At 39.1% G+C, this 25,846-nt stretch overlaps 1 protein-coding gene across 1 annotated transcript in view; it reads left to right on the top strand.

Moving 5' to 3' along the window:
* Window positions 1-2,419: 2,419 nt before the first annotated feature.
* Window positions 2,420-25,846, top strand: part of cdh13 (cadherin 13, H-cadherin (heart)) — a 344,517-nt gene continuing 321,090 nt past the window's right edge. Inside the window, exon 1 of the mRNA XM_058388412.1 lies at window positions 2,420-2,582. Coding sequence (XP_058244395.1) covers window positions 2,538-2,582 — 45 coding nt within the window. The 5' untranslated portion in view covers window positions 2,420-2,537. The remainder of the gene's footprint in view (window positions 2,583-25,846) is intronic.

Raw genomic sequence — 25,846 nt, forward strand, 5'->3', positions numbered from 1 at the left:
ACATTTCTTTCCTATTTTGATGTTTGATGTGAACTGAAGCTCTTGGCCTGTAGATGCATGCTTTTATGTATTGTGCTGCAGCTCCATGGTTGGCTGATTGGATAATTGTATGAATGAGCAGATGCTGAGGTTAGTCAGTGTACATGTCATTCTCAAATCAAGTTAAGAAGTTCATGTTCTAGATGTCTGTAGTATTCTAAAACTGCTAAGTTCCTTAACATGATCCATACATCTACTGTATGATATGTTCAAATATTCCCTGTCAGGTGAATATCAGGTAAAAATAAAAAAAGGGATAATCATTTGAAACAAGTTTATTTTTCCAACATAGAATCTTAAGAAATTAGATTATATTAATAACATTAACTGACCATTTCTTCTATTCTCCATATATTTTAAACTGCTGAGTATATCACTGGAAGACAGCGCATGAGTGTTTAAAATTAGAACCAAGGAACACTTTGCTTCCTCAGGCAGAATGTAGACTTTGAACAGCATGGAAGCTTTTGTTTGTTATACTGATTTGTTTTGTGAAAAAGAGTCTCCGTGGTCAAAACTAATTATTTTGTGACATTGAATGGTGCTCTCCGCAATTGGCAGAATAATATAAGAGACAGATACGGACCTGTTCCCCTGAGTTTGACGAAAGAATCGAGATTTTCATGTTCATAAAGTCATCTAAATAAGCTAACAAAAATATTAACAAGTATTTGCAACAACCAATATTACTGAAATGTATACAGTCAACCTATAACCTTTTTATTTCACTGCAAGTTGTATACGATGTATTACTGTGTATGACAAATAAAAAAATCTTGAATAATAACCCTTTCAAAAAGAGGACTGTTGGTGTGTGATCAGTTCAGCACTGTTTCCTTTATTGGGAAATTATGTTCAAGCCCTAAAATGACTTCAAAGCATTTCAGCAGAAAAGATAATTTTAAGAATGGAAATAATTATGCGAGACAGGTAAAGCTTCATAGGTTAAGTGTCAGGAAGACAGAGAATGGAATTCATTTAGCACTCACAATTAATTTGCCACTTATCCATTGCTACACTTTCACAGGAATGCAGAGTCAAAAAAAAAAAAAAAAAAATCTGCAGCCGTCTCTTGCATTTATAAGCAAATGTGTCCTGACTCTTCAAAAAGAAAAACAGTGTTGTATAGAAGGCTTTTGTGAGACTTAAAGCTGCATGTATTCAATTTAGTTAAAACACTGTTTTACATTTCCTGTAGTATTTGCTGAATTAATGTTTAAAATGTTTGAACCTAATCTCATGCTCACAATACCAAGACCTCATTCTAATCATGATCAAGCAAAGTGAAGAGAGTATAACTTTTGTGGCTGCTTTTAAGTCTCAAGGCCTGTACAGCATGCAAATCAAAGGCAGACTAATATCAAGAAAATGAGAATATTCCACTGTAGAATGTCATTGTCTGTCTCTAAAAGGAAAAAAAAAATATATATATATTCAGCATGATGGTGCTACGGCCCATGTGTTTCGACAGTCAATAGTTATCTCAGAATCAGAATCTTGACCTACATAAAATACTCTATTTTTTTTACTGAAACATAGAGGTCAAGGAAATATTTTTGAAAAAACCAAATGCATTGTTGCAAATCAGACATGGACCAAAATATCTTCTTATCGTTAGAACTGGTGAGTGGATCCAGCTCAGGGTTCAGTTGATAATAATCTCCACAAAGGAAAATGACCCTGAGTTGCAGTCATGCAAAGCAGTTGTAATAGCAAGAGAAAGGTGTTGCATGCTGGAGCAGTGGGTAGCTACACTAAATTTGCAATGGCTGGCATTCCATCAAGGATGTATCCCTGCCTCATATCTAGTGTACTTGGTGAAAGGATTTTAGATCCACTGGGACCCAGACCAGAATAAAGAATCTACTGAAAGTGAGTGACAGATCGTGTGGATTTGTGTGCATGGTGCGCTGTAACAGATTGGCATCCCATCCACGGTGTGTTCCTGCCTCACAGCCAGTGTTCTATGGATAGGATTCACAGCCCTGACCATGAAAGAGTGCTTACTGAAGATGAATACAGGAACAATGAGATTTGTCAGTACATGCTCCCGGAAATATTAGCATTTTCTTTCTTTCTTTCAGTAAATATATCCTTGTAATGCAGTAACATCATTCATCGTGGTGCTATTTACTGTATATGTAAGCTTATTATAAACTAGTGCCAATAAATGATCCATGCCAAGATAAATAAACTTCATACAGTAAGGAACAGGGATGCTTTTGCAGTCTATATCACATTAAAACCCCCCACGCTTATATTCGCTTGTGAGTGTCCGCGCGTGCAGGAGGATATCCGCCCCTGTAAATCTATTGGTCGCATATCGGGCGCCTCTATCCAATGCCTCAGCGCGCGAGGCTGCACTTGTAGTGTGGAAGGAAGTTGGCTCGAGGCTTCGTGGCTTCACTCTTCGCAGCGCCACTTGCACTCCGGCATTATGAGCAAAGCTGGCCAGAGCTGCGCGCCTTTCTGAATTACGTTCCGAGCGATTAGAGATCATGGAGTTGGGAGCCCGCGTCCTCGTCGCCTTCCTCGCCTTCCAGGTAAAGCACATTTTTGTGCATGGAATAATCGGGCTTTTCGCCGCTCTTCTTCTGGTGGATTTGGACCGCCGTCCTTGATTTGCGGCTCAGATTATCAGTTGCGTTCTGGCATTTATTGTAGACTTATTTTCTGATTGCCTTATCGTGCGCGTGATCATGCATCTCTTTATCACGTTTTTGTGTCAGGCATGAGTTGTGCAGTGTGACAAGTGAATACATCGGCTTGATTTAAGAAAACTCATGTATGTTTTTTTCCCCTTTGCATAAGCTCCTTTAGGTGCATTTACTTGCTGAATGCGCGTGTATTTGACTGTTTCTTGCAAGAGAGACAGATTGCAGAAGGCTGTATTGAGCGCGAGCGAAACTCAACTCCACTCGCATCTATATTCAGCTCAGCTCCGAAGTTCAGCGTTCCTTTGGCTCCGTTCATTAGGGGTGAACGCTGTGTGTGCGCGAGCGCGCGCGTGTGCCAGTGCGCGCAAAAGAGAGCGAGAGAAGGATACACACACGGTGTCCGCTTTTGCACGACTGAATAGAGATAAGGAAGCTACAACGAGCTCTCTCAGAATGATTCAATTTATATTTATGGTTTAAATGCAGGGCAGTTTGTATATTATCTGGCTTAGAAAAACATATCTATACTGCTTCCTTAGTCGATACCTGCTTTTAGCTCCAGCTATCTATTTTACACTAAATCGAGCTTCTCTTAAAATGATATTTGTTCTTTTTTTCCCTTTGTAATATGAGATAATGGATTCAAACGGTTCTAGCTGGTGATGTGTGTCATGTTTTACACTTGTGTTTCCTTATTAGTTTTACTGCATGGTGGTGGCCAACAGGTGCCAATAACTCTAAGTATATATATTCTAATATTTTGTGCACATATATGTATAGGTGTTAATAGAGAATATAACTTGCATTGTACTGCGGATGTATTCTTGACTGGATTTATTGCCTTTACAAATATATAAGAGGGAAAGAGAAAACCACGCACTGCCAGATTATAGCCTATCCATTATCTTTTGTCAAATGTTTCTAGTCTCTAGGCACTGAGCAGAATGCTGGCTTAATACCAAATAGCGCGTCATTCCCTATATAGGCTGCATAGGGTATGAAATATCTATTCGGCGCACTAAGCAGTGCACTATGCGTGCGAGGGATTTGGGATTTAGCTCATGTCTGTGAATAGGTCGTGACTGGGTAAAGCCGTTTCTTTTTCTTTACCTAAGCTATTAGATGTTGCTCGTATCATACACGTCCTTGTAATGCGTCTAAATGCAGCCGTGAAAGTTTTCCGCTCTGAAAGCAGCGCGCGAGCGGCACGGATAACCGGGGTGCTCTTCCGCGCTGCGCCGAACTTTTCCCGGAAGTGCAGTCATTTTCCATCAGTCTGTCTCGTCTTGTTCTGATTCATTTCCTACACCAGCATAAGTCTGTCTCGAGAACAGCATAGAGTTAGGATAGAAGCTGAGCATCACTGCGGTTATGTGCTATATGGTATGGATATGTTGTCTTTTGGAGGTGGTTTCTGTGTCTCTTGAAACAAAAAAGACAACACTAATAGTATCAGAGGTTGTTTTTAAACTCTACCGGGTCTTTCCGTTTCTCTCCGTGTGCGTTCGAGTGGAAGCAATCTTATTTATAGGCGCGCAGGTAGGGCGCCAATTCTCTCTTGCGCAGCAGCTGCTGGGATTTTTCCCCCGACCATAAATCCCTGCGTTCAAAAGCAAAGTGGTGCAGCAGAGAAAACACAACCTCTCTCTCTCTCTCTCTCTCTCTCTCTCTTTACAATTTCATGTTCATCACTGGCAGATGGATGTGTTCAGTATACAGTGCTATAATCACATAGCGTTGACATTTAAGTAATGTCTGAAGAAGTGTGGTGACCAAGACACTATTTTCAATACTCATCTGAACTCATCTATGCATGCATTTTAAATGTTAATTTCATTTATAAAAATATGCCAGCAGGTTTTTTTTTTTTTTTGCTCCAGTGTATTGTGTCTGGCGCTCCATTATGGTCTGGCAACCCACCCAGAGCTACTGAGATTTGGGTCTGCCACAGCCCTGCCCAGGATAAAGAGCTTCCTGGTGATGAATGAATGAGTGGACGCATGGATGGACGGACAAAGTAAATTCTGATAGCTACATATTGTTTCCATGTCTGATACTGCAGTCCCATCCAGAGTGTTTTCCCCCTTTGCACTGACTGTTCCCAGAATTTGGATCCACCGCGATAAAGCCCAGTATAAAGCATTTACTGAAGATAATAGGACTATACATCTATAATACCCTTTGCAGCATGTAGGTAATAGGTAGTAGGGTGCCACGGAAGACACGACTTCTAAGACTGAGAAAGATAATGGAGTAAAGGTGGAGATAGGTGTGTAAGAAAGTATTCATTGCAGTGGCAACAGGTGTGTAAGTGGGACTTCACCTGTACAAACAATTGGTCAATATATTTGTGGCACACAAACTAAAAGTTACCCAGAAATTCCATTTTTGATGCTTTTCTCAATCAAATACATGTTACTTGGTTGAGGGTGCAAGTTTACAGCTCTGTCACGTGAAATGTGTATCTAAATTTACACCAAGGAAGCAAAACTGTGACGTTATCATAAACAGTAACATGACTGATATGTGTTATTGCACCTCCAGATTTAGCTGCACCTGCAGTAATGTGTAGAACCTGTTAACCCTAGAGAATGGAGTGCTGTATTGTTTGAATATATGACAAAATATGGTGACACATGTCAATGTTTGTTGTTTACATATGCATGATTGGTATTGTTCTTGCACGTGCAGCCTTTCATACTGTCGCAGCAGAAAAATTACCTGTTTGTTTATACAAGTGGTTGCCCTTTTGTGCTGAATCCCCAACCTCTAAGTTTGGTATTTAGAGAGCAAAAAAGTTTTAATTACTGTGATGGTGAAGTGCTCTAAGGTAATGGAAGATTTTCCTCTCTAGAGAATTCAGTGGCAGTCTTTTTTCAAATTGTGTTACCTCTCTGTGTCAGCAGGGCAAAACTATTTGTGCACTCATAGACAAGAAAGACATGATTCAGTTCAGTAAAATTCCCCAGTCTGACTTCAATAGCAGTATTACTCTCATGCGGTGCTATATTGTAATCATCACTTTGCATCCAGATAGATCAAACCTATTCCCAAGCAATTATCATATTTTATTTTGCACCAATGCACTTAAAAAAATCCACATTCACATTCTGTTTCTAAATTACAGCAGGATATTTTTAGCTGTTTATAAGAATGAAGACAACAGGTGAACCACACCTACTAATCAGCTTTGCATTATGCATTATTTATGGTTCATGTTACTGACAGTGTAAAGACAGATTCAGGAAAATGCAGGCTCTGTGCAGGATTGTGACACATTTGCCTCATTGTTGAGTCAAAATCCTGTGTGGATAATGAGTGTATTCAGTCATTAGTGCTGCAGAATCTCTAAAAAAAAAATAAAAACGTTTTTTTTGCGCAGATCCTTATTTATGCCGCCCCCCTCCAGACAAGGTCACTGCTGGACCCTTTTGATCACAGTCCTAATTGGAGAACTCCTTCCTTGTTTTGGTGTCTGTGTCCTGGTGGATGTCTTGATTCTTGATGGTCTAGATGAACTCTAGAAATAATGACTGAATATTGGGTTGTGTCTGTAAACTTCACAGGTCACACTCATAACCAGACCTAGAAAAGAGCTATTTCATTAGGTACTCTTTGATGTAGTGGGAATGAAGCACAAAAAAGCTTGTGTAACAGAGATGCTGTTTTTTCTATAAAGGCTCTGATGTGCGTGATATTGAATGAGTGATATTAAGGTAGCGCGCATAATACAGCTTTTTGGATTTTAAATGGAAATGGTTTGCATCATCTCGATCCTGATGCTATTTCTGTACTAAATAATTACAGAATCTACTTCTGTGTAAAGGAGTCATCCTGTTACCAGCTCTCCATCCGTCCAGGGTTCAGTAGTTGCTAGTAACAAATTTTACTTTTTTTTAAAAGTTAGTTCCACTAGGTTTTGACCTTCGGGTGTACTCTTGTAGTCATTCATCTTTCACATCTTGTTGTTCGTTAAGGGAAAAGTCATGTGTCTTGGTAAAGCAACTTGGTTTAATTGCTCTTTTTTTGCCCTGTGTTAACTGTAAGGCGGAATCGGGTGCAGGAGATTGTGAAAGACTGTTAATTTCTGCAGCTGCTCGTCTCCTCGCCAATATCAATTACCTGGAAGGTTGTTCGGTCTGAAATTATTAAGCATAACTATCAGAATGAATGTGTGAGCAAAAGTGGAAAAATAAATGAAAGCTCATGTTGTGCCCCTAGAGATTTGGTGAGGCTTTGAAAGTGTCGGCCACCATCTTGTCTAACGAGCGTTGGGTGTCTGAAATTTGTTCCTTTCCCCCAACCTTCAGGATAAAAAAAGTACAGAGTCATACAGAGTGAGAAATAGCACTGTCGTTTTCCTTATATTCATAAAGTTTTGATGTAACATTCTCTTTTTCTGTCTCTCCATCTCTTTCTCATTCCCATCTCTGTTTGCAGAGCTCATCATTCCTTCAGGAGGATAATTGCCGGGAAATGTGAAAAAACAGATTTGTCTAATCCATTGCTCAAACACTCTGTGTCTCACACAGCCAGCAAGGCCACACAGAGGCTTCATCTTTTGTCTCTCCATCAGTCTCTATTTCCATTCGTCTCATATTTTTTCATGAGTTCACTCTCGTAGGCTCTCGTTCCCTGCAAAACCACTCAATCTTCCTCAGACACTGTTGCAGGGGAGTTGGTAAATATGGATAGCTCAAGGTTTGGCACTGTGATTCTATTCACCACATCCTGATGAGTTCTGATTTAGGTTGTTCCCTATCTCTCTCTCTCTCTCTCTCTCTCTCTCTCTCTCTCTCTCTCTCACCCTCTGTCTCTGTGTAACTGGGAGATATAAGTGCAGTTGTGGAATTTTTCACTCACTGTATCTCAGGTGTTGCTGCATATATTGCAGTGAGAGTCTCTCTCTCTCTCTCTCTCTCTCTCTCTGTCTCCATCACTTTGTGTATGTGTTTGCATTTGTGATTTAGTAAACCATCACCTGTGGGACCAGAGGCAGTGTTGGGATTGCTATCTGAGACAATCAGAGGCCGACGCTGTCTCTATGGCTTTCTCTTTTGGAGAGTGATTTGGCTGTGAATGGGGAGAAATGTCATGGCGAACAGGGTGCATGTTTATCTCTAGATGCTCATGCTGCACATTCCCTCAGTTGTTAAAAGCAGGGCAGAGAATACTAATGGGAACACTGATGGGGTTTAGTGAGAAGAGCATCTCCATTTTATACCGTGTGTGTGTGTGTGCATGAGTGTGTGTGTTTGTGAGACAGAGAGGTTGATTAGTGAAAAGAGCCCATCATAGCAAATATGCTGAGCATTGGTCTTCCACACATGCACACACACACACACACACTCACACACTCACACACACACACACTTTCACATCTTGTGAACATATCTTCACACCCAACAGATGATAGATTACGTCCATTTGAAATCCATCCACATAAACTCTGAGTGTCTGTGTCACAACCATCTCTCTGGTGCATCAATGTACTTACTGTCTGGAAATCAATTTACAGTCAATTTACAGGGAGGAAAGTGAAGCCTCAATGTAATCCTAGATACCTTGCTTACAGGACTGACGCCCGGGTTTAGCGATCATCCATGTCTAAGTGGTGTCTGCCTCTCCCTCTCTCTCATATCAGCAGAGGTCACGTTTGCTTTTAACTTGGCTATATAACTCGATGGGAAACAGGCAGCGATATGTGTTGCCCAGCATTCATTGCTGTGTTTTGCGTTTCATCCCCCTCAATCTTCCCTCTGCTGTCTTTAATTCTTGCTGATCCCTAGGGTTCTGTCTAAGCCAAGCATTCTAAACTGGCTGGATCAGTCAGTCACAGCATCCACTCTGTCTCAGCACTATCCACTCCCACCACCTAGATGGCGACATAGTGTCGGTGATTCTTTAGGGATGAGCAGAAGTGTAAGCTGAGGCTGAACAACAGTCACTATATGCGATTGTGCATTCCAATTTGCTTTTGGATACAGACTGCAGAATAAAATCATTTTGGCTCTCAAAGGATCAACACCATCGTTTGAGCTCTCAGTGAAAGTGAACAGAGCTGAGTGTATCTCTGCTGCTTGGAGAGCGACTCCCACTCGACTTAAAGGAAAGGCCTGGGGTTTTATTCTGGGTGATGGAAAAGGAAAGTTAGAAGAGTACCAAAGCTTGACTCTTGCTTTGAGCTTCAGCTGCATTCCTGTAAACACGAGCCATTACTCTGAATTTGTAAATTTGTGTCTCTCTTACTTTCTACAGCGGGGTGGGGTGTGGGCAGCACAATTGACTGGCACAGTTAAATTAATTAAATTCAGATGCTTGGCTATTTATCTGGCTAGCATTTTCTCTATTTCTTGAAAATGTACGATCACACCCTTATCACATTTCATGCCAGCTATTTGCTTTCAGTAATGTGATGTACAGTGTACAAAGTGGCTTGTAGTGCAGTATTATAATACAAAATATTCAGTGAGTGCTGCAGATAATTCTTGATATTTATCTAAAGGAAATGGCATTTACTTTCAGCTTCCTTTTGTTGAGACTTTTATTTGACAGAGAAATTAACCCTTATCTACATACAATATTGTTCACTGTTTGGTGCTTTGAATAGAAATTCGTAAAAAAAAGAGAAGAAGATAAATATTAATGACCTCTATATGTACTTATGGATCAAAAATGTGACAAACACATTAAACACATTAAATATATTAATATAAGTTATAAACTTATTTTTAAAAAATGTCAGCGATTTCAAACATAAATGATGATCGCAAAGTGTTGATGTAAATGCACAAGAACAAATGAACAAGAGCTTCCTTTCTTACTTATTACATTCTACTGATGTTCAGTGTATTAATGAGAAATCCAAGCTAGAAGTAGTGGAGACAGCAAAAGTTGGACTCAGATCTACATTGTAATGCAGCTACACACTGCAGTTGTGGTGTGTTACAGCAGATAATCAGCTAGTTAGCGACCTATGAGCTGATTAGCACAATGATGGAATCTTGAGTGGATTTGGTTGAACATAATGTGTAGATAACGAGTCGAAATAACTGGACAGACTAAAGACCAAAGCACTGCTGCATCTGTTTAGGCTGAAATAAAGCAAAGGTTAAATCTCAGTGGTGCCACTAGTGGTTTAGCATCGATGAGATAATTTGAGTTGCTTTGATCGTTTGGCACTTATTTTCTATTCGATCAGAGGATCCCTTCTTAGCTGAAAGGTGAGTAATAAGCAATTTCCTCATACACTGTGCAGATTAAATCGAAGCACAGGCATTCACACAGTGTTATAATTTAAGAGCCCACTGACGAGTTTTGTAAAATGGTGTGTTTTGAGCTTTTCAAAAGCTGAGTCTTCTGTTTTAGTGAGCACTACGCTTGTCCTCGTATAAACATCCAGCAGGCTTTGAAGCGACATCTACTTGTTCAGAGAAAAGAAGGCGAATCCTCAAAGCTGGAGCAACCTTTTAGCTCAACTAAAAAAAAGCCTCCGGCATGATGCTGATGTGGCGGTGACGCTTGCTTGATTAGCGTATTAAAAATCTGTGGATGTCTTAGTCATTAAGCGGCTTTGCATGGCTATTTTTGGGGGACGGTTTGGTGGGGTATTGTTGTGGAGGAGGGATGGGTGGGAGTGAGTGAGCTGATATGACTCTGGAGGCAGTTGAATGTGCGTGTGTACAGCTGGGTGTCAGGCGACTTGGTGTTTGCTCTCAGAAGTTCCGGCTGTGTGCTCGGCAGGCGGCCGGAGCCAATGAAGGCACGCAGTATGGTACATCATGCTACTGAGGGATTTAGGAGCGGTGCTGAATAGTCACAGAATGACATTAGTGCTCAGAGCTGGGGGAAGCCCAGATACTATCCAGAGCTTCAGGGTATTTTTTAGGCAAGACCAGGTTAAAGGTGAAGTGATTAGTCCCTATGTTCTTCCTCAGTTCTTCCTTTTCTAATTCCTGTAAGACGAGACATTCTTTAATTAAAGGCTTCCTTTATTAATAGTAAGACTAAGAAGCAGCACTGCAGAGGATAATAATAGAGTCTCCGAGGTTCAGGATCCTCTCCTGTAATGAAATGTTATGTTGTCAGTTTTGAAGTTTGGAGCTTATTTAAATAACCTTTTGTGGATTTGTGAAGTTTTGCAGTTTGACGCTTATTTAAGCATCGTACGATCCACATTTGCAGGTGGATCTGTTTGTGCTCTGGATGCAGTCAAATATGCATGCCGCTGGATATGATTTTCATTAGGATTTCATGTCTAGCCTGTCACATCGTCTGCACACTCTACACGCTTTGCTGGACACAATTTCCTGTCCCTGTAAAAAGCTGATTTTACCTTTATTCCTCTGTTCTGTTCATCGCACATGCAGTTAGGCTGCACATATACATACAGATGAATTTTATATATATATATATATATATATATATATATATATATATATATATATATATATATATATATATGTAAATTATCAAAAAATACTAACCTCGCTTTCACTAACCTCGCTAGGTTTATGGGAAGTCACTTTATACTTTATACACATTCCATGTGACCAGCTGTGTCTGGTCTAATTACAAATAAATACGGTTCTATTTCAGTATCCTGCAAATTATCCGTGCTAATAAAGTTACGAAACACGAGCAAGAAGTTTGCTAAAGATCCACACACTTTGCCTTATCCTCATAGCAGATGAGATTGGAAAATACATATTCATAGATTGGATTTTTTCAATTTAAACTTAGTAAACATGGCTAAACACAACAAAAAGCAGATTATCAAAGAAGGAGTGCAACATCCAGATCACTGGATGGAGCTCACTACAAGTGCTTCGACTGATATGATGTACTCAAGTTCATGTATTGTTCAGCCCATGTGGACTATACAGGCTAGTAAAATAACAAACTGCATTAATAAATACAGACACACAACACAAGAAGTACTCACCCACACTCTCTATAAGCCAGACACTTTGTCAAGGCCAATCAATGTCTGTCTACATGTTATATGAAATACAAAGACATACACCCACATAACACAGACTGCTATTATTCAGTCTGAAGTAAATGGATTTGCTATGTGGATTGTCCAACTGAATGACATAATGAAGAACAAAAGCCTGATTGTTTTTTTTTTTGTTTGTTTGCATTTTTCCCCATGGCATTTGTATTTTTTAACCTGTTATATGTTTAAGTTTTAGACTGTCTTAGAAGTTGTCATGACTTTTTAAAACTTTTATCTGCAGATTTATTTGTAGGGCTCTTGTGAGTGTGACTTTGCTATGTGATCTAGTTATCTAGCCTGTGTTATTTATGGAATAAAAATGACAGGATATATTGCTATTATTTAAAGGTGGCCAGCAAAAATAGAGCTACTGCTACCATCCTGAAGTTTAACCATTTTATTATAACTACATGATGTGAACTTTTCTATTTATCTGATAGCACAGCAATTTGCCAGTGATTATGCTTTATTATTTATTATAGATTGACACATGGTACTTTTTAAAAGAATTGAACAGTTTATAATTTGTGTAATGCTGCAGACAGTAAAGTTATTTAATGTTATCAACTATACTACAGCAGCTATAAAAGTCATCCCTGCACCAGCCTTTTATTCCCTAAAACAAAAAGGTTGTCATATTTTATTGGCAAAAGCCTCTTTCCTGAACACTCCCATGGTGTATGGTATGAAGCACTGACACTGGAGACGCCCTCCATTAATTTTAGATATCTCTTTACAGAAAGCTTCACTGAAATGCTTTTCTTTGTTAAATAACAGGTTTTTAATCTGTTTATGATTAATCTGAAATGATGCAGGGATTCCAATATGTAAAATATTTATCACAGAAAGCATCATGTATTAGATAAAGACATGAATGTAAGCCTGTGCTTTGCCTTGAAGCTGGAACTGCCATCGTAGGTGCTATTATAAAAAATTAATCAGCACATTCTGAGCAAACAGAATCAACCATTCAACAGCATTGTGGTATAAGACTGTAGAACTGTTGGTTCAGCTAGCAAGGTCATGGGGGCTTGAAATGTTTGGCCTAGTTTTATAGTGTCTGTATTTATTCTTTAAAGTCAATTTGTGATTTCAGGGTTGTGCTAGACAAGCACCAGGAGAATCTGGCTGAGATTCAAGATGTCAAGTTTGATTCCAGCTGATAGCCACTGCAGTAAGGCACTTAACCTCAATGTTCTCCATGGGGATCGTACCTGCAGCTGTTTTTTATGTAAATGTCTTTGGCTTCAAGCATCAGAGAGGAAAAAAAAGACAAACTGAAGTTTAATTGTGAATATTTTCCGGTGAGGTGGTACATATGTATGACATTCCTCTTTGTAATAGGCATCGTGACAGATGAATGAGCTTTAGTGTGGCTCATCTATTTGAGCGCCCTTTCAGAGGGTCTTCCCAGATGCACTCTAAAAAACATTTGTTAGCTGTACTGCCCAGTGACAGGCATGGACTGCTCATGGAATTAAATAGACACTTGTATCCAAGTTGCTGAGAAATGTCTAAAAAGAAAAGTGAAAAGTGTCCGTTGTTATTCTCGGTTATTTAAGAAATGGCCATTATGCCATTTTACAATATTAACGAATTGCATTGTCTATACAGAAGATTCATTTTACCTCAGGCATCTTTATCTGTGTCTTTTTTCTGAGAACAATTATTTCAAGTATATTTTGAGAATCTGTATCAGCTTCACAGCATTTCTAATTTATTTAATTACTATTTTTGGTACTTGGTATTATTTTTGTTTTATTTGATTACATGGTCTTTGGATATTTAGTAATACTAGATATTAGGTATAATTTTGAAGTTGCCTGGCTTAAGATTTGCAAGTCACTGTCTTCATAAGCAATATCATTATTCAGTTATTTATCCACACACTTTTTTCCTTTACATTGACAGATTATGGATTCCTGTCATATCTGATAAACTGATTAAACCATGAAGCACTGAAACGATTTAAGGCTCATTCCATAACGTATTGATTGAATGGATGTCTGCCGCCATTCATTAGTTGCTTTCGAAGTTAAAAAAAAAAAAAAAAAAAAGCCCCAGAATATATTCTGCAGTGTTGTTATATGTGCCTGAGAATATCCTAATGCACTTAGTAAGGTAGCCAGCTCAGCTTAAAAGCTGGAATGATTGCCCTTGACACTGTCATTTTAAGAATTTTGAGATGTCAGCAAAAGCAGTTTGTAGCTGGTTTTACCCTGAAGCGTTTTTTTTGACCAGTTAGGAAGTGACACTCCATTGCAAAACCAAGTAAATACTCACCTTATAAATACTATGTTATATGTATTTTTTTTTTGGTTCTCATGTAGCAGAAACGTTCAGGGAGAGAAGTTCTACCCTTATTCCGGATCCAGTTCATTTCAAGCAAAAATACAGACTGAAATTTCTGTTCCTGCTTTTGACAGAATGAATAAATCTGCTTTCATTTCTTAATCACATCTTTACCAACCTATGTGTACTGTAAGGTGAGTGGTTGCCTGCTTGTGCCTTCGTATGCAGCAGTGTTTGTTTCTCGCCTGGTTGCATCTCGCTGCTTTTCTCAAGCTTTCAGACCTTCACCCTTTACCATCACCTCTATGAAAGTTGAAGACCCTTATGGCTATAATCATTCCTTTTCTGTCTGCCCCCTTTCCTCTCTCCCTCTGTTTCATTCTTACAGTCCACAAATGCCTTAAAGGCAAAAAAAATTTGTCCTTTGTACTGGCTGTAGATATAGTCTATTTTGAAAGAAAATGTTAAAGAAATGGATATAGAATGACAAAAGGGAAAATGGCAAAGAGAGTGAGAGAGAGGAATTGTATTTCTTTGCTGCTGATGCCTCGAGGTGATAGCTGGACTAGTGAACCAGAGGAGGCTGAGTTGTAGTGCTAGAATGGGCAATGACAGCCACATCTCTCAGCCTCAGGTTAATCCTTTATGTCTCTGGATACCAGCAGTGGATGTTCCATCCTATAACCAACAGATACATGCTACAGCATGATGGATTAATTTCTTTTCTACGTTTGAGAACATGAGCGCTGGAGGGATTGACCCCTTCTAATTGATTGATCAACTTCTTAATTTTAATTAGGTCATTTGAAAACCATAGCTGAAGGTGAGCATTTAACCATCAGCATTTTAGTACATTACCAAGGAGCAAACCTTAAACTGAATTTCTTCTGCCAATTTTCAGATATTACTGTCTGGAGATTTTGATATTTTCTGCTCAGATGCGATTCTTGCTATCATACAGTATTTAAAATGGATAGATGGATGAACACCACATCCTGCTTCAGTTTAGGTCTTCATTCCAAAAGTCATTTACATTGCTATCGACTTCATCAAGCTCTGTTAGGAGCATAGAGATTGGATCATTTCCACATACTACATTCTGCAGCTGTAGAATCAGTATGATCACTAAACAGGTGTTTCTGGGAAAGCGTCCAAAACAAGACCAATTCAGCACTACCGCTCACTCTGAGATTATTACATGGTCTGTTCATTGATTATATGTGCTTATCTCCATATCATAAACATAAACCAAGTGACATAGTGAGATGATGATCAATGATCAACACTAGTGCTTCTTCTACCCTGGAAATGTAGCTTGTCATTTATCAGTTTATATGAATTGTTTTTTACTATCGATGCACAAAAGACTTCTTCTTTTACAATCGAGTTAATTTACACCAATATGATTTTATTACAGTGCATGAAATGAGACTTTAATTTAATTTGTAGCCCGTCATGCATAGTGTTAGTTAGAAGTGCAATAGAAAGGCTACATTTTTCAAGGATTTGCTTCTCTGTGTGGGAGTGAAGCTGTCCGCTTTTATTTGTTATAAAGGGTCAAGAATGTGTCATGGTCAAGTACAAGTTGAGACTGATATTTAATCTAGAAAAATCTCAGCTCTTGCTTAGTTATCATGTGTGCTGCTTTTCATTTTTTTCCCCACCTTTTTGAAAAATGGGGAACTGTCTCAATCCTGATTTAAGATCTTTCTCTATATAGTGGTGTGAAATATTTCCTGAATGCTTTGCAGACCAAAAATCACGGTTTCATAGTAGAGACTGTGTTATACTAAAACCATATGGAAACTATGGAGTACATGTGAAACTTCACAAGACGCCGGCTTAGGATCAAAACAGGTGTATGTGATGGGGCCACACTATTACATGTGCCAATGTGCCACTCATAAGAACCTTTTTATTTAAGTCATGTTCCTCAGGTCAGGAAAGGAAGATATACTGTATATCCAGTGCATGTAGTACCAGCAGTGAAAAGCATCAAGAAGAATGATGATTATTAATTCATATTAACATAGCCTTTGAAAAGATCTATTACCGTTTTTTAAAAGTAGAGTTTTGTTCAAAGTAAACAAGATCCTGCATGATTGCTGAAAGGCTATGAGAAATGGGCTGTGGGTGGTTGATATGTCAGTCAAAAAATTCTATAAAGTAAGCTTTCTTAGCTAGTGATGAAACATACCAGACGAGTGAAAGCAGAGTGTCTGGTTTGCAACACTATGGCCCTATGGGAATTGTTTCCATAGTCTCACTCTATTACTTGTGATTTAAATATGAAATGATAATGTTTTTTTCAAAATATAGAGGATGTGATTGCCAGCAAGGAAGGATGTAGTGGATGTCAGAGATCTAGAGCATGTCTAGGCTGAAAGTTGTAAAGTTATTATTGCCAGAGGGCACTAGGTTCGTAGTATCTGGCTGAATAAGCCAGAGACAGCTGGGTAAAGTAGCCAGGCTCTCCCTCAGTGCCTCAGGGTTGAGTGTCCCTTTAGTGGACTTATAAACCTTGTCTCAGAGCAGTATGGGATCTGTGAGTGGCTCTTCTCTACGTGATCAAGAGCAAGTGCTTGGATTGAGGATAGAGACAGGCCACTTGAGATCCATCCAGCTACTCAGGAGGGAAAGTTTAAGAGCATGGGTATCAGGGCTGTTTAAACAGAGTATAACAGAGAACTGCCTCATAGGAGAGATGTTGCCATGCTTGCTGAAATCATCCCAATTCAGCAAAGAGATAAGACAAAGAGGTTAGGGAAGAGTTTGAGTAAATTTTGAATATGCTGGAGTTGTTAGTGTTTCTATGAAGCCCTCTGTAAGATTCTGGCCCTGGGATACACCAGCAAGCCAACAGTGGGCCACACTGGAAGGCTTTCCACTAGATTATGGAAGGTGGGTTTGGGGATTTGTGTTCATTCAGCCACAAGAGCATTAGTAAGGTCCGGCATTCATGTCAGGCGGTGCAGTCGGTGTTCCACTTCCTCCCAAAGGTGTTCAGTGGAGTTGAGGTCTGTGGAGGCCACACAGATTTCTTTCACTCCAACCTTGGCACATGACCTCGATTTGTGCACAGGGGCATTTTCATGCTGGAACTTGATTGGGCATCTTAGTTCCATTGAAGTTAAATTGTAAAGCTACAGTGTACAAAGTCATACAGAGACATACGATTGTGTGCTTCCAACTTTGGCACCAGTTTGGTGAAAAACCACATATGGGTGTGATAGTGAGGTGTCCGCATATCTTTGCCCTAATAATGAATGTGTAAACCATTCACCAGAGCATTTACAAAACAGTTGTAGTGTTAATGAAAACAGAGTTTCTGAAAAACGTTTTGTATTCTATGAGAGAACATGAGTTTGTGTAAATTTACATATAAGGAGACTCACGTCAGCTTTAGTTGAGAGGCTCCAAATCATATAGATTGCATACTTATTTTAATTATACACATTTAATTTGATCACTTGTGGAAAAAATCCAAAATTTAAGACAAACGTGTTGTCACTAATTAAAAGGAGAAAGAGTTCTGGGACCTCTGGGAGCTGATGTGCTGCAGTGGCTGAGGTGCATTGCTGGAAGATTTAGTACACTACGTCCATTTAATAGGCTTTGTGGGCATCAATAAATGTAAATCAGCTGTAACATGAAAGTCTTTGGTAATTTATAGGTGATTTGCATTTATCAAAATATGCAAATCAGCATTACTTTCACACTGGTGAGATGTGTTTGGTTTGGCCTATAAAACATTTACAGATAACATTAGTAAAAGATTTAGAAAAGAGGCCTATGTTTGTTCATTGTTCTCCTTGATGGGTAAGTTTGCTGATTGAATTGGATTCCTATACTGTATTTCTCAGGGAATAGAAACATGCATGTCTCCTTACATATTTGTTGAACTGGTACATTTTAAATTGTACTTTATAGTACGATTATATAGATGTCATGTTTTAGATGCCTTTTTTATATTTGCTGCATGTACAGAGTAAAAATATGCTGAGCCTCTGATGTGTGTGCATATACACACAAATGCACTCATTTTTCTCTCTGAGAGTGCCAGCTGATTCTTATCACCTTTTTGCTTATCCTGTTTTTAAAATTCAGCAGGTGAACTGTGCCGTATATGACACAGATGCTTTTTAAGTGTGTTAATCCTAAACTTAACCTCAGGCTGTGTATCTATTCAATTTCACACTTGTTGGTTGGAAGAATGTCCTAATTCAATTTATTCTCTTTAAAGAAAGCACAGACGTTTCTCTTTCAGGCTCTTGTATATCAAGCAGCAAAAACCCAGGCAAGTCAAATTCGGTCAAAGACACATGCAAGCTCTTTCCCATTAGTGGTTGACTGAACTGGAATAGAGTATGTAAATCAATCTCAAGGGCAACAAACCCATTAGGATAAACCCAGCAAATAAAACTGCTTTGCTATCTCGCCGCCCAATCTTTAGCCTTTTGCAGGATCAGCTCTTTTCTGAAAGCCCATGTCAGCCACAAAATTCTTAATCCTTCTGGATGGTCCTTCAGTATTCCCTTCAGTCCAGATGAGCCTTAGCTTAGCATGGTAATGAGAGCTTCACCCTCTGCAAATTAATGAACAGTTTCAGCCTCTGACAGGATGAAAAGAGGGCGGCTTCTTGTACTACGGCTAATTCAGAAAGACAGTTAGCAAGTCTCGGTTGTAAGGCATATGCAGACGACTATAATGCATAATTGCTTTGTGTAAATGTGCACCACTGAAAGTATAGTCGAGTGTGCGCTCTGATTGATCATTTTATCGTAAGATGGCGAGTGCCAAGGCTCCTAAAAGCTGAATCTCAAAATAGACAAAGGCCATGTAAGACCGGCCCATTGACATTTTGTCGGCCAAATGAATCTGGCTCAAGGACTTGGCAGTTATTTGGTGCAGCAATGGGCATGTTTTACCCTCACTTCTCTCTAAAGCCAGCTTTACACTATATAATTTTCAGCCCCATTTTGCTGTTGCGGACAAAATTACACATCATAAAAAATGTTGGTTGTGAGTTCAGAACTTAGGACTCATACTGTGACATGCTCGCCAGTAGTCCATTTAATGTCATTGCAATCAAAAACAGCCAATGATAAAGTACTGGCAGTATTTTTTTTTCCTCAGACTGTGACCACTGCAAAGATTCTCATATAAAAGCCACCAGTGTGAACATTGTGTGATGGAAAAACTCGCAAGACAGCTACAAATATGCTCTGGCAGTGGTGAAACATAAACAAAACATGAGTAGCCTGTTGAATTGCAGCAGCAATGTCTATTTCAATGTGTGTCTTTACCCAGCCATCAGAGAACCTTATTTCTTCCTACTTTTCTTTCACTTTTTTATTCCTGTGTTGTCAATGGAGATCACAATTATAACGTTAGTTTCTATTAATGCGCCGCTCATTTTCTGCTTGATTTCTGATAGTGTAGGAAGAACATGTCATTTTCTTTAATCTCAGGCCTATTATTAGAGGATTTTTATCTTGTAATCTGACATGGGCAACAAAGTGTTCTATAGAATTTATGAAATGTATGGATTTTATTGGAACCATCTAGTACAGTGTGACAACTAATAATTTAATATGTACTTAAAGAGGCTTAAGTGCAAATCACTGACAGATCCTTTTCCACTTTCAGCTTCAACAAAACTTCTCACTGTCTCTTCAAACAACACTCACTAATTTACTGACTGTCTTAATCGAACCACTCTGTTTTCTATCATTCTTGCTTACGATTTAAATACAGTGGATTCAGTGTTGTGTAGCTGAGTGGTTAAATTGCTTTACTAGAGACTGGAAGGTTGTCAGACGTGACCAAATTACCATTTACGTTATTCAGTTACAATGAGAGTGTGTGATTTACATTGACAGGCGACCAAGTGAGTTTTGGTTATGTGAAGTAAGTAGGGCAAGCAACACACACACACACAAAAAGTGGAGCACTACTTAAGGCATATAAAACGATGAGAAGAGAAGGAATATAACGACCACTGTAGTATGCTTCTTATTCCCCCCCACTGAGAAACATTATCCATGATTTTATCCAGCGATGCCTTACAGCTATGGGTGTGAAATGTTTTATGTACCCAATTATAACCGAAATGGTATTTTTTGCTGCGAATTGCATTTGTTTTTGCCTCTTTCTGACACAATTTAGTTTATTGTGAATTGTACAAATATAATTTATACACAAGCGGTTTCCCTTGACAATATTTATTCCTTGATCTACTTTTTAGTTCAGATGGTGATTTTTCATACCTCTTGTGTTTAAAAATGCATTTGTGCCTCTTTTTTTTTTACAAGCCATTGGCTATTAGAGAAACCATGGCAACTAGCTGTAAATCAGGATAAGAACACCTGCTAGTGACATACATTGAGTCATGCAAGGTGAAAAGATTGTTGTTGGTGGGAATGCTGGGTTTTATGTGTGTGTGTGTGTGTGTGTTACATAACAGTAATAATACAGACATTCATATTTGGGGCTCAAATGGCAAAACAATGAACTTTGTTATAAGTGCAGGTTGTGACCAATAAATAAGTACATAACTGTAATTGCCACACCAAACAGTCGTTATTTATTTATTTATTTATTTTTTATTTTTTTAAATGTAGATACTGTTCTATTCAGATTGCAGATCTTTCTGGAGGTTTATGGAGCTGGTTAAACAACATTTCCAAATCTTTTGTTTGAACTCCTAGAGCGACTCCTTTGGGTCAGGATGGGGTGACTAGACAAGGCAGATTATTACAGACTCTACTACTTTTTTTATTTTCCTTTGTAAAGCTTTAAGCTGTGAAAAGGTATTGAAAATCAAACATCACATTTCACGAAATAACAGTGTCTTCTTAAATGTTGGACGGGCCAGCAAAATGTTTGGTTATTAATCCTTCTGAGCTGTTGTCAGTGTGACTCTTATAAAAACAATTACACAAATAACACCTTTCACAAAGACTGCTATTCAGGTTTTGTAGTTAACACTGCACTACCGGCTTGTTTTCCAGCATGTTCTTTTTGTGTCCAGGTTCTCCATGTTCCTCCTACCTCCCAAAAAACATGCCTGTAGGTGAATTGACTACTTTGATTGCCTCATGGGTGTGCAAAATGCCTTGTGATGCGCTAGCATCCCATCCAGAGTGTAATCCTGCCTCCCCCACTGTTCCAAGAAGATACCTTGGATCTTAGGAGAAAGCAGTTTCTGCAGCTGAATGGGATGAATGTACTACTTTCTTGTGCACTGAAATTACCTGAACATACCATGCTTTCCTGGTTGTGTGAGGGTTCAGAGAGCACACTCACCTTCTTTGTGGTGCCTCAGTGACATTTTCAGTGTTTGAGACCCTGACCTTGGAGTCTCATTCAAAACACTGCCCAGGCTGTGAAATCCTTAGGCGGGCAACTACATGCTTATGGGCACTGGGCTGTTGTCAGGGTTAACCAGCAGCCTTGTGTGCTGAAAGCACCTGGAGGCCCGAAGCCCGTGCTGACATTTCCTCGTGGAGCTGGTGCCAGAATGCATGTCATTGCCTTTTGATGCTTCCTCCTCTTGTTTTGTCTGGGTGTCTGTGCAGGAGCGACAGCTTGGCAGGGGCATGGCGACAGGCTTATAAAGGAGAAGCCTTCTCTGTTGGCCCACATCTCTGCTGCATGACCACTGGGAATGAATGACCCCTCTCCCAGTAGACACTGGCTCTGTTTGTGTGAGTTTATCAGTCAGGTGCAGTGAGCACAGTCTGTTCTGGATCTCCCATAGCCAGCTGTGGATTTCAGTGTGCATGTGTGTGTTTACCAGTCTGTGCTTTTTGAACAGTGTTCCCAGTGGTCTGTAGAGTCCCTCACCATTCCCTCACCTGTCTGTGCTTCGTCAGAAGTTTTACATGTTCTCCATTCATTGCACAGTATGCTGAAGCAGTTTGGAGGAACTCAGATCTCGGTCCACATGGAAGAACAGCGACATAGAGGTGGAAGCCCATGGCACAGAGTTACGAGTCAGTAGCGACCTTCTAGTATTTCCAAAAACTGAAAAAGTCACCCTATCAACAGTGTAACATAAGAAAAATATAATAAAATGAGACTGAATAATAATAAGACATTGACCTATGATAACCCCTTTGCAAAATCCTTTATGAAGAAGCTGGCTGTATTTCAGATTTTGTTTCGAGTAGCAGCACTACACAGCTCATTTGCAGCAACACAGTTGTATAGATTTTACAGAGTCGCATTTCCAGTCTAACCTCTGCCCTCCTCCTGATGAGGCAACATAAATGCCTGTGGGGAGGCTTGCTCCCCGACTCCATGAATATTAGAGTGCTCCAGGAAGCAGGATGTTAGGAGAAGCAGGGCTCATTATTACATCAAGGTTAGAAGATTCACATAGGAGGTGCCTGAGTGCTTTTCCTCTTGTAATTCTTCTGCTTGAGTTCAATTACCCACCAAATTTTTTTTTTTTTTTTTTTGCATGGATTAGCTTTCTATAGCAGGCAGTAGCTCATCACACGTCAGTTATTATGCACCTTGGAAATGTGAGATATGGGCTGGGGTGATGACTAACCAGTATATATATGTGTGTGTGTGTGTGTGTGTGTGTGTGCGCGTGTTTGTATGAGAAAGAGATGATGGATTTTTCACTTTCATTTCCTTATGCTCATGGGCATTACATTTTGGGATGGGGTTATGAGGTTCAGGCTTAACCACTGGTTTAAATGAAGGTCAGCTCAGAGACCAGCTTCACATTTAAATGCATGAAAGAACAGAATGGATTCATAGATTACACTTTGACACAAAGTGCCCTGACATTTGACCCCGTAGAAAGCTTCAAATTTTCATTTCCTGTGTTAAGCTGCCACCCAGTTTATGTCATATCATCACAGTCCATATGGCATGTTAATATTATGAACTCTGAACCTTTGTGAAATGTGGATCTGTGGATTGACTGATCTGTTCATTAATGCTGTGAAAACGTACTGACACATACTAAAATATACTTAATTGAAAATATAGGTAATGTGTCAAAATCTTCCTATCCGAGGAAACTAAGCAATGTCACAATTTCATGTGAAATCTAATTATTGTTCCTTACCTTATTTACCTAAAAACATGTTCAAATCTTTGCAAGTTTGCTGGTCATATCCATGAGTAACTTACATAGTTTGCTAATGAATTAATCAGTAAATAAACAATATTTTCCATTAGTTAGAATTTGATTCAATGCTGTTTTATGTTATCTACTAGAACTGATGCTAGTCAAACCTGGTATTAGCACAGGCAACAAGCTAGTGAAGTTAGTGAAACTTAGTGAAATCTCATTGTTTGTTTTTTTTTTAAATTAAATGGAGCTCATGCCTTCTAGAGAGGCAAAAGAGACACCTCACTTTATACATGTCTTTGCTTACTCCAGCACTTTGGAACAATTACAGTGAGGTATGGCCAGGGGCTTTCATATTGGAGCTCAACACTACAGTCACACAGGGATCGCTATGGAAGCCTGTTTTCACCATGGAGAAAAAAAATAAAGGTAATTGTGACTGTATTTCTCTCAGTTACGGCTTCTCTTAATTGCATTTCTTGATCATTGTGTCTGGTTTTGCATCTCATAAGACGTCTGAGTTACAAAGAATGTAAAGCATCAGTTGTTTTCTATAAATAGACTATATAAAAACCAGACTTATCAGCGAGTCAAGACAAGAAAAACAGAGAGAAGTGTGCACTCCTTAGCTGAAGGTTCACATTTCAGGTACTGCAGCAAGAGGATGATTAAATTGCGAGAAAAAAAGGCAGAATTGTGAGTTGTTAACTCAAAACTTGACAAAAAAAAAAGATTCACAATTGCGAGAAGTAAATTGTGAGAAAAGTCAAAATTGCCAGAAGTAAAGTCACAATTGAGAAAACTTTTTCTCTGTGGCAGAAACAGGCTAGGTAACTATAGCACCTAGCTACATTGCACATTATAAGAAGATAGACGATGAATTGGCATGATTATTGACGTTTGTGACGAACTCAAGTGTTTACCAAACCTGAAGATCAATGTGACCCTCATGTAATCACTGTCATAAACTGTGAATACCTGTGTCTCAGAGCTATAGTGTACATTTTCCATCTAGCTAACAAATCGTGCACTCTGTTGATACAGAGCATGAATATGAAACGTAGGTTTGTGTACTCTGCCTCTGGTGTGTGATGAGGCATCATTGGGCAGCAGTAGGCTGTGAAATTGAGTTAGGATGGGTTGGTTACAGGGGGATGGCATTGAGGCTGGAGGTTAGGTTTGGAAGCTGTGGGTTGAAGGATTGGGCCTGTAGAAAATGTCATTATATCCGTCTGCTTTTCACCTGCAGTCTTCATCCGGTCGCCCTGCCCCTGGGCTCAGCAGCTGCCTTCTGAGTGACACATTGATTATTCCTGTTAAATCACCTTTTATAGCTGCTTGTAAAGCCGGGGATATGGGTTTGGGTTAGTCCATCAGGAGGAGCCTTTAGAGCCTCACAAACTACAAAAAATGGCAAGGTAGTATAAGCTATATGATGGGATGAATTAGAAAAAGAAAAAGGCCCCCAAACCAGACCATTAAGGATTGAAATGTACTTGTTGTCACTGTACAAAGCGGGAATAGCTGTGTGAGAGAGAGGCTAGTATTAGCCTCGAGGCGTTGGTGGCTTTTGTGAGCTTTTTGTGCTGGCATTCTGTACATGGTGACCAGGAAGTCATGCATGTTAGCTGTTCTTTGAATCCACAGTGCTGTTGGCAGCTGCATGTTACAAATCTATGAATAGTGATAGTGTTGTTTTTCCCCAAAATGTGTCAGGGTGGAAGCTTGACAAGGTCATTTCACTGATGCAGATGTCACATATTCAGCGTTCAGTTGTTTTTCATGGAAAAGTTCGAAAAAAGCGTCTACAGTCTCAGGACAAAGACAGTGACATATTATGAGATACAACATAGAGACTACATATAAATCAAATCGCTTCTGGGAGCTGTGTTGCTCTTTATCACTGTGCATCTATAATAGGAAAGTACAGTATAACTATTTCAGCTTCTTATGGGAGAAGTGTGACTATTTGGACAGGATTAAACATTCTTGAGGCATCTTGGGTTTGCAGGTGCAGCTCTATCATTTTTTCCATCCAGTCTGCTCTGAGAAAATGACCAAATTAACAGTTTTTTTTTTAATTGTTTTATTTTTATAAGTCTGCAGTGGTTTGATGATTTTAGTTTCTATCTAGATAGGACTGTCTGTGATTTTGCAAGCAGGTGCTTATCTAGGCCTACTTCTGTTCGGGAAAACATTTTAACTGCTGCTTGAGTCATTTATATTGAGTCATCTAGCATGGAGATCCCAATTTTGATAAAAAAAAAAAGTATGATTCTATAGGGTATATAAGGTGTTTATAATATTCATAAAAATACAGACAAGGCCAGTGCATTGCTGATGCTGCTTCATTTGTTATGTGTATAGATCATTGGCTCTGTATTTAAAAAAAGCATGACAAGGTTAACAGATCATTTATGTCGTGTCATTTGTAAAGCTTGCCTTTTTGCATTTATGCATTCAAAAAGTTAAAAGCGAAGAAAAATGAACACGCTGACGGATCTGCATTCCTGTGTGTGTTTGTGAGTCATTTATATCGAGTCATCTAGCATGGAGATCCCAATTTTGATATAAAAAAGTATGATTCTATAGGGTATATAAGGTGCTATTAGAATCACAGTCACAGGTATAAAGGCTTTATATTTTACTATACTATACTATACTTTAACCCCTCTTTACCAGCACACTGGTGAGGCAGAATGGACATTTTCGATCAGTATAAACAAATGAATTGTTTTATCACCTCAGGTCTGATATAAAATT

Source organism: Hemibagrus wyckioides, linkage group LG04, assembly GCF_019097595.1.
Source record: "Hemibagrus wyckioides isolate EC202008001 linkage group LG04, SWU_Hwy_1.0, whole genome shotgun sequence".
NCBI lineage: Eukaryota > Metazoa > Chordata > Actinopteri > Siluriformes > Bagridae > Hemibagrus > Hemibagrus wyckioides.